The sequence below is a fragment of the Bufo bufo genome, chromosome 8, assembly GCF_905171765.1.
Source record: "Bufo bufo chromosome 8, aBufBuf1.1, whole genome shotgun sequence".
Classification (NCBI taxonomy): domain Eukaryota; kingdom Metazoa; phylum Chordata; class Amphibia; order Anura; family Bufonidae; genus Bufo; species Bufo bufo.
The window spans coordinates 141,952,548-141,963,033 of NC_053396.1; the positions used below are offsets into that span (position 1 = coordinate 141,952,548).

A 10,486-nucleotide genomic window follows, 5' to 3' on the forward strand; every position below is an offset into this window, starting at 1 on the left:
TGAAGGGGTCAAAGTAACTAAATGGTGGCTTCTCCTGTGGTGGCTGATATGATGCCAGAATATGTGCTGTGGTGCCTCTCTCCTCTTCCTGGGTGCAGGGGTCAAAGTAACTAAATGGTGGCTTCTCCTGTGGTGGCTGATATGATGCCAGAATATGTGCTGTGGGGCCTCTCTCCTCTTCCTGGGTGCAGGGGTCAAAGTAACTCAATGGTGGCTTCTCCTGTGGTGGCTGATATGATGCCAGAATATGTGCTGTGGTGCCTCTCTCCTCTGTCTGGGTCCAAAGGCCTAAATCACTGAAAGAGGCCTTCTCCTGTGGTGTGTGATATGATGCCTGAATATGTGCTGTGGTGCCTCTCTCCTCTTCCTGGGTGCGGGGGTCAAAGTAACTCAATGGTGGCTTCTCCTGTGGTGGCTGATATGATGCCAGAATATGTGCTGTGGTGCCTCTCTCCTCTTCCTGGGTGCGGGGGTCAAAGTAACTCAATGGTGGCTTCTCCTGTGGTGGCTGATATGATGCCAGAATATGTGCTGTGGGGCCTCTCTCCTCTTCCTGGGTGCAGGGGTCAAAGTAACTCAATGGTGGCTTCTCCTGTGGTGGTTAGTATGATGCCAGAATATGTGCTGTGGGGCCTCTCTCCTCTTCCTGGGTGCAGGGGTCAAAGTAACTCAATGGTGGCTTCTCCTGTGGTGGCTGATATGATGCCAGAATATGTGCTGTGGTGCCTCTCTCCTCTTCCTGGGTGCGGGGGTCAAAGTAACTCAATGGTGGCTTCTCCTGTGGTGGCTGATATGATGCCAGAATATGTGCTGTGGGGCCTTTCTCCTCTTCCTGGGTGCAGGGGTCAAAGTAACTCAATGGTGGCTTCTCGTGTGCTGATTGATATAAAGCTGATGGTTGTGCCATCTGACATGGTTGCCAGGGTCTGATTCAATGGGGGCCTACTCCTGTGGTGGGTGATCTAAATGCCTGATTCTCTGCTGTGAAACCTCTCTCCTCCGTCTGGGTGTAGGGGTCAAAGTCTTTCAAAGTCGCCTTCTCCTGTGCTGATTGATATGAAGCTGATGGTTGTGCCATCTGACATGGTTGCCGGGGTCCCATTAAATTGTGGCCTACTCCTGTGGTGGTTGATATGATGCCTGATTCTCTGATGTGGAACCTCTCTCCTCTGTTTGGGTGAAGGGGTCAAAGTAACTAAATGGTGGCTTCTCCTGTGGTGGCTGATATGATGCCAGAATATGTGCTGTGGGGCCTCTCTCCTCTTCCTGGGTGCAGGGGTCAAAGTAACTCAATGGTGGCTTCTCCTGTGGTGGCTGATATGATGCCAGAATATGTGCTGTGGTGCCTCTCTCCTCTTCCTGGGTGCGGGGGTCAAAGTAACTCAATGGTGGCTTCTCCTGTGGTGGCTGATATGATGCCAGAATATGTGCTGTGGTGCCTCTCTCCTCTTCCTGGGTGCGGGGGTCAAAGTAACTCAATGGTGGCTTCTCCTGTGGTGGCTGATATGATGCCAGAATATGTGCTGTGGTGCCTCTCTCCTCTTCCTGGGTGCAGGGGTCAAAGTAACTAAATGGTGGCTTCTCCTGTGGTGGTTGATATGATGCCTGATTCTCTGCTGTGAAACCTCTCTCCTCCATCTGGGTGTAGGGGTCAAAGTCTTTCAAAGTCGCCTTCTCCTGTGCTGATTGATATAAAGCTGATGGTTGTGCCATCTGACATGGTTGCCAGGGTCTGATTCAATGGGGGCCTACTCCTGTGGTGGGTGATCTAAATGCCTGATTCTCTGCTGTGAAACCTCTCTCCTCCGTCTGGGTGTAGGGGTCAAAGTCTTTCAAAGTCGCCTTCTCCTGTGCTGATTGATATGAAGCTGATGGTTGTGCCATCTGACATGGTTGCCGGGGTCCCATTAAATTGGGGCCTACTCCTGTGGTGGGTGATCTAAATGCCTGATTCTCTGCTTTGAAACCTCTCTCCTCCGTCCGGGTGTAGGGGTCAAAGTAACTAAATGGTGGCCTACTCCTGTGGTGGGTGATATGATGCCTGGTTCTCTGCTATGGGACCTCTCTCCTTTGTCTGGGTGCTGTGGTCAAAATAATAGTAAGTGACCTTCTCCATTGGTGGGTGACTTGAAGCCTGATTCTGTGCTATGTGACCTCACTCCAATTAATATTGTTTAATTTTTATTTATTTTATGTTAACTCATCATTTCCCTATCTACATTTGTTTGCAGGGGATTTAACTACATTTTGCTGCCTTTTGCAGCCCTCTAGCCCTTTCCGGGTGTGTTTTACAGCCTTTTTAGTGCCCAAAAGTTCGGGTCCCCATTGACTTCTATGGGGTTCGGGTTCGGGATGAAGTTCGGGTCGAGTTCGGATCCCGAACCCGAACATTTTTCGAAAGTTCGGCCGAACTCGTCGAACCCGAACATCCAGGTGTTCGCTCAACTCTACTGAGAAGCTGATCCATGCACCCTACATGGTGAATGTCTATAATCTCATTGTCACCCAGTTCCTCAAGTCCTCCACTAAACTGCAGAAGCTGTTAAAAATGTCAATGAAACTGTGAATGCATTTCTCTTACCATGCTAAACATGCCCTCCTTGAGCTGCAATAGCAAAATGGTTTTCCCCGACATCGCCTGATATTTAACGTTTCCACCCATTGGAACTCCACGCTCCATATGTTAGTCATCTATTTCTTAATGCAGCAGATGGACAGGTTTACTTCCCTGTGTAATTTCCACGTTAGCTAGTGGCAGCTCATGCATGACACATGCCGTTTGCTCAGGGCACTTGAGGAGGCCACTTTATTTGTCAGTCGGAAGAACTATGGTATGAATGATGTCATTCCACTCCTACACATTCTGGAGAGGATGCTGAGAAATATGATTGGCGAGGGGACAGAAGGCATGGCACCTACATCTCATGGCCACCTGAAACCTGAGAAGAATGAACAGGCAAAAGAGGAGGAGGAGGAGGACATAAACACCAAGGAATTTTATACACAACAAGGTGGTTTATTTGCCCAAGCAACAGGAGAGGAGCAGGAGGAGCTGGAAGAGCTGGAGGGCAATGACGAATGGCCAGATGCATGATTTCTTGTTTGCATAGTGACATCTGTATTGTCAGGATTCAGCAGAGGGATGACTACTACGTATCCACATTGCCCATCCTCAGGAAATTCTGACCGGGGAGGGGGACCATCTGGCGCTCACACTCCACAGCTATGACTGGTGGTGGTGGTGGTGGGGGGGGGGGGGGGGGTTCAAGAGCAGCACCAGCTCCATAAGCAACAACTTAAGTCTGAATTTTCTGATGAGCAGTTTTCTTCAATGGCCTTCTGAAGAAACCACCTAGCAGCAGCAGCGGGACATGCAGCAGAACCTCAACCAGCAGGTGGTGACATACTTGGACTGTACCCTGTCACCTGTGATCCAAGATCCCCTAGACTATGGGGCATGTATACTTGAAGTGTGGCCACAACTGGCTGAGTTTGCCATGGTCATGCTTTCCTGCCCTGCCAGTAATGCGGCATCAGAGCAGCGGTTTAGTGCAGCGGGGGACATAGTTACCACTATGAAAACTCGCATTTCCTCCCAAAATGTTGAGAGACTAACCGTCATAAAGATGAATAAGACGTGGATCAACCAGGATTTCCAGACACCGGTGCCTGATGCAACAAAATAGATCTTTGTGCCACTAATGATCATTATCTGTTGGGTGCTGGCACACTGGAATATTATGCAAAATGGCCCGTTTATTCTAGCTACTTGCTGCTGTCACCATTCTGATGCTGCCACCCACCTGCTGTCTCTACTGCCATTCCTAAAAAAAGGGGCTTCTTGGCCTACTGATATGTGCATGTTACATTTTTACAAGGATATGCATACCACTGGCCCTTGCTATCACACTGCTGTTGTTGGGTTCTGCTACTGCTGTTATCTGCCACTATCTTGTTCTGTATGCCACTGCTGCTGCTCCCCCTCCTCATTCTGTCATGGCACCATTACTGTCATTACTACTGCCACTGCTGCTGCTGCCACCCTCCCCATTCTTTCATGGGGTCGCTTTTGTCACCAGTACTGCCACTGCTGCTTCTGCCACCCTCTTTACTCTGTCATGGGGCCACTACTTGAATATTATCATACTAAACAGTTATGTACACAATAAATTGTAGCAGAGTCTGTATTTCAGCAGTTTCTTATGCTGTCCCTGCACTCTCCCCGCAGTTTAACTTCCAAGCCTTCACACTGAGATTGGGCCACCAAGTAGGAAGAATATGAATAGGCAGATTGGCCTCGGTATACCTGATTTATTGTGATTTGTGACCAATTAATAAAGAAAAAACTATCTAATTTCTTGTCAAACTTAGGCGAATCTGGCAAACCAAATTTTTCAAAACTTTGCTCATCTCTAATGATGATAATAGTCAGGTAATGGTTCAGACGAGAAGAGAAAAATTAAAAAACACTATCAGACACTAATGCTCTTTAAATCTTTCCCTGAACTCAATTTCCAACACTAATACAAATGACCCTCAATGTCCCTACATATGTCCTTATTGAAACCCTACTCTTACACCTAAGGCCTCTTTCACACTTGCGTTGTTGGGATCCGGCAGGCACTTCCGTTGCCGGAGGTGCCTGCCGGATCTGTAACAACGCAAGTGTACTGAAAGCATTTGAAGACGGAACCGTCTTCCAAATGCGTTCAGTGTTACTATGGCACCCAGGACGCTATTAAAGTCCTGGTTGCCATAGTAGGAGCGGGGAGCGGTATACTTACAGTCCGTGCGGCTCCCCGGGCGCTCCAGAATGACGTCAGAGCGCCCCATGCGCATGGATGACGTGATCCATGTGATCACGTGATCCATGCGCTTGGGGCGCCCTGACGTCACTCTGGAGCGCCCGGGGAGCCGCACGGACGGTAAGTATGCCGCTCCCCCGCTCCCCGCTACACTTACCATGGCTGTCAGGACTTTAGCGTCCCGGCAGCCATGGTAACCACTCTGAAAAAGCTAAATGTCGGGTCCGGCAATGCGCCGAAACGACGTTTAGCTTAAGGCCGGGTCCGGATCAATGCCTTTCAATGGGCATTGATCCCGGATCCGGCCTTGCGGCAAGTCTTCAGGATTTTTGGCCGGAGCAAAAAGCGCAGCATGCTGCGGTATTTTCTCCGGCCAAAAAACGTTCCGTACCGGAACTGAAGACATCCTGATGCATCCTGAACGGATTTCTCTCCATTCAGAATGCATGGGGATAATCCTGATCAGGATTCTTCCGGCATAGAGTCCCGACGACGGAACTCTATGCTGGAAGAAAATAACGCAGGTGTGAAAGAGCCCTAAGTCAACAGCGGGGGGTTTTAGGGCTCAGAGAAAATAAACCCAAGTAGCCAAAGAGCTACTGGTCATATCAGTGATTGACTTCTCCAGCTACACCTGCTCTATACAATCACACAGGTCTCATATATTGGCTTTACTATGGTTCTGTACATGGTCCGAATGATACAGAGCCATAACACGTAGATTTCTTTAAACCCATAATGTGCTTCAATATAAACACTAATTTTGAACAGAGGAATATAAGGTTTTTTTTTTTATGTCATACTCCTATAGAATCTGACAGAAACAAATTCATGACATGCTCCATTGGATTCAATGATATAGAGAAGCATATACAGTTTGGTTAAATTTGGACTTCAATTCGCTCAACACTAGTCATTGTACTGTAGTTGTTCAAAATGAAGATTTATTGTCCGACTATTGAATAAATATTTCAAATATGTCTGACTGCTATATAGACAATGACAGTGTGATATCAATCGACTGAAATTGCTGTTAAAAGTTGACCTTTTGGTTGAAATTTTCAATTTTGATCAAATTTACACAAATTTGTGCAGGCAGCTCAAATGTCCCTTTACACTGGCGAATGATCAGGGCAATTATCAGGAAGGAGAGTCCTAGTAATTCTCGTATTCAATAATTGTCCTGTATAAAGATACTGGTGATCACCTGATAAAAATTTGTTCATCAAGTAAAAGCATGGCTGATGTGGTCACAAAAATCATAATTTCTGGGCAGCAGATCACTGTTTACACAGGACAGAGGAGCAATGATTCTCTATGGGAAAGAGGATGAACATGTAAATACAGCTTTCAACTTCTCTGACAAGTAGGCAATTATCGAGAGTGAATGGTTTGTTCCAGATAATTTCCTGCTCTGTCAGCCCTTGCAAAGAGCCTTTAGACTGTCCTCCTGTCTAATTATCAGCAGCACTGCAGGAGAGAGATCATATGCAGATCATATCCAAAGTGACAGTATGACTAGACAGCCATTCATGTTTTACATTTCCTTGCTTTTAGTTTCGAAGTGACTTTGAGAAGCTTAAGAGGGTTTTAAGAGACTTTACTACTGATGACCTATCTTCTGTATAGGTCATCACTTTGTGATCTGTTGGGGTCTGACACCTGGGACCCCCACTGATCAGATGTTTGAGAAGACATTGGCGCTCGCAGTAGACTAAGTTGAGCACTGCTGCCTTCACCAACAGATGATCCGTGGGCATCCCAGGTGTTGGACCCCCACCGATCAGATACTGATGACCTATTTAAAGGATAGGCCATCAGTAGTTAAGTCTTGGAAAACCCCTATAAAAAAAACAACCTACAAATGACCCCATTTTAGAAACTACACACTCAAATTATTCAAAACTAAGGCTACTTTTACATCTGCGCTTTCCCTTTCCGCAATTAACATCTATCAAGATACAGTTTGTGTCCGGTTCGCCAAATGTTTTAAAATTCAAATACAAATATACTAAGTAAACTAATATGTGTTTCTCGACAATATACAGTACAGACCAAAAGTTTGGACACACCTTCTCATTCAAAGAGTTTTCTTTATTTTCATGACTATGAAGGCATCAAAACTATGAATTAACACATGTGGAATTATATACATAACAAACAAGTTTGAAACAACTGAAAATATGTCATATTCTAGGTTCTTCAAAGTAGCCACCTTTTGCTTTGATTACTGCTTTGAACACTCTTGGCATTCTCTTGATGAGCTTCAAGAGGTAGTCCCCTGAAATGGTCTTCCAACAGTCTTGAAGGAGTTCCCAGAGATGCTTAGCAATTGTTGGCCCTTTTGCCTTCACTCTGCGGTCCAGCTCACCCCAAACCATCTCGATTGGGTTCAGGTCCGGTGACTGTGGAGGCCAGGTCATCTGGCGCAGCACCCCATCACTCTCCTTCATGGTCAAATAGCCCTTACTTTCAAAGTTTTCCCAATTTTTCGTCTGACTGACTGACCTTAATTTCTTAAAATAATGATAGCCACTCGTTTTTCTTTACTTAGAATTTGTATTATGGCAAGAAAAAAGCAGGTAAGTAAAGAAAAACGAGTGGCCATCATTACTTTAAGAAATTAAGGTCAGTCAGTCAGACGAAAATTTGGGAAAACTTTGAAAGTAAGGGCTATTTGACCATGAAGGAGAGTAATAACGTTCCATAATGTCCCCCAAAAACAATTGTGCTGCGCCGATACTGTGTCAGGGTGCCCCCCACAGTAATCGTGCTCCCCAAAGTCCCACCAATAGAAATAATTATCTGCCAGAGTGCACTCAGTGCTAACAATGCCCCCAATAGTAATAATGTCCCTATATTGCCCATACTAGTAATCATATTCGATTTAGCCCTCCAGTAGTAATAATTCTCCTTACAATGTGTGCCATTAGAAAAATGCTCCTTTATAATGTGCACCAGTACAACAATACCCTAACAGCGATGTGTGACAATACAAAAAATACCCCCCTTCCTTTCACATCAGATCCCCCCATATCAGATCTCAAATCAGAGCCTCAAATCAAACTGCCATATCAAGTCCTCAATCAAACCACCATATCCCATCCTCAGACCCACTTATCAGATCCTCAGACCCCCATATCAGATTCTCAAATCACCTTATCAGATCCTCAGATCCTTAGACCCTCATATGTCCGCCCCTCAACCCTGCCTTCTCTATGGGGAGCCTTATGCCTCGTTTCCACTGAGCGGATCGGTTCGGTACGGTTCGGTACGGTACGCTATTTTGGGTGTTTCCATTATGAAAGCGTGCCATAAAACCGAACCGTACCGCGCCATTCAGGGTCCTGCTTCTCATGTGGGTCCATAGAAAATGGAACGGTACGGTTAGGGCGGAGCTACTGGCGTCACACAGTACTTTCCACTGATTGGTGGTCAGAAAACATCAATGCTGACGTCAAAGCAAAGCGCCAAACAATCACCACGTCGCCTTATTAGTCCATATAAAGGAGAAGGATGCCAGCAAACAACAGCAGGGTCTGGTTATCTGAGGAACTATCTACGTTCTTAGCAATCATCGGCGATGGCGTTATTCAGAGTGAGCTTGATGGATCAGTGAGAAATGAAAAGGTCTATAAAGATATTTCGCAGCGGATGGCAGCCGAGGGATTTGAACGGACGTCGGGCCAGTGTAGGGCAAAGCTTAAAAAGCTTAAAGCACAATATAAAAAAATTAAGGACGCCAACAGCCGTAGTGGAAACTGTCCAACTGCTTGGAGGTGGTACGACGCCATGGACGCCATTTACGGTCATCGGCCAGCAAACCAAGGCAGGGAGGGAGGTCTGGACTCTGCAACTGTAATTCTCGAATCCATGGTAGACCCCTTTGGTAAGTTTTTTATTTTTTAAAACTTCGCTTAGAATATCGCTCTGCTTACCATTTAAAATATAATATCTAACCATATGTTTATTTTCAGAAACAGTTGATGTACTCTCCACTGATGCATCAAACTTATCAGAAGATGGACCTTCAATGTCTTTCAGCAGCAACAGCAGCAGTATTTCCTCAAGCCAACCACAGAGTAGCCAACCACAGAGTAGCCAACTACAGAGTACTCCCAATGCACCAAGGCACAATGGTAAGACATGATGATAAAAAAGAAATTTTTAACTGTGCATTTTCTTAAACTAAAACAGCAGTGGGGCAGATGTGCAGGAGGTACAGTGTTGGAATAGATAAGAAGGGGGAGATCAGCTGTGGGGGAGATGTGCAGGAGGTATAGTGGTGGAAGAGATGAGAAGGGGGGGATTAGCAGGAGGTACAGTGGTGGAAGAGATAAGAAGGGGGGGATTAGCAGCAGGTACAGTGGTGGAAGAGATGAGAAGGGGGTTCAGCAGTGGGCAGATGAGCAGTGCTGTGTATTGTTGGTGTAGCAGATGAGCAGGGGGAACAGAGGTGTGGCAGTGAATCAGTGTGGGGCAGATGAGAAAGGAGCTTACAGTATTGGTTTGGCAGATGTTACCAAAAGCAATATTTAGGTCTTTTGTATATTACAGGTGAAAGGAGAAGGTTACAGTTGGATCTGCGCACAGTCATGGAGGATATGCGGGCAGCAGAAGAAAGGCAGCTGGAAAGAATGGATAACCTTTCTGAGAGGCGGTTTCAAGCAGTACGTCAGGATGCACAGGAAGCTATGCGCCAGGAGGCAGAAATTGCCCGGCAGCAGATGGAGCAGTTGGCTACCTTCAACCAGGCCTTCCTCGGTGTCCTTGGTCAGCTTGTTCAAGTGATTGGAGCCAATCGTCAACCCAGGTCACCACCCAGACATTAGTGCCTTTCATGCAGCACAGGACCTGTACCCATGTTTACGTTTAAAAATATATAATTAGAGTGGGTTTTAAAGGTTAGATTTTTTTTTTTTTTTTAATAGGCTCCTTTGAGCCATCAGCGATCACACAAGATTGGACACATTTGCTCCTTGCTGCACATGGCTTTCTTTGTGCTGCTGCTTTGATTCCCTTCTGCCTCCTTTGCGTTATCACCCCCCTTGGACGGTGGAGCCTGGATTTCAACAAAGGGCACCCCCGATCGCTTAATTTCTTCTCATTTTTGCATTGTAGATGTAATTGCGAATATACTTGGCATTTTTGGTTTACCTTTTCCTTTAATTTCCTTTTTAGATGTTTTTTTTTCTTGGTCTGAATTTCTCACTTCCTGTTCCTTCTCAGTAAACCAGACAACATCATCTGAGCTGTGTTTAGTCAGTCAGCACAGCTTATTGAACAGCTTACTGAGGAGGAACAGGAAGTTAGAAATTCATACAAAGAAAACAAAAAAAAAACATTATTGGAAGTGAAATTGAAGAAAAAAACAACAATGCAATAGCTTAGGGATATGCAATTAGTGGATATCCAACTGTTTCAGAACTACAATTCCCATGTGGCATAGCAAGACTCTGACAGTCACAAGCATGACACCCAGAGGCAAAAGCATGATGGGACTTGTAGTTCTGCAAAACAGCTGGATTTCCGCTAATTGCATATCCCTGCACTAGCTTAATAAAAAACAAACCTTTACAAGCTCTTTATTGTAAACAATGTTTCTACATTATCAAAATTTTGCCTTTACAAAATATGTAGGAAGATGATTTTTTTTGTGGAATAAAAAACAAGAACGACTT

The 10,486-nt window shown here is 45.6% G+C and overlaps 1 protein-coding gene across 1 annotated transcript; it reads left to right on the forward strand.

Annotated features, from left to right (window-relative positions):
• Window positions 1-8,105: 8,105 nt before the first annotated feature.
• LOC120978097 lies at window positions 8,106-9,637 on the forward strand. The gene is made up of 3 exons (XM_040406326.1): window positions 8,106-8,694; window positions 8,783-8,944; window positions 9,363-9,637. Exons 1-3 carry the CDS (start codon window positions 8,322-8,324, stop codon window positions 9,635-9,637), a joined length of 810 nt encoding a protein of 269 aa, XP_040262260.1. The 5' UTR covers window positions 8,106-8,321.
• Window positions 9,638-10,486: the final 849 nt, after the last annotated feature.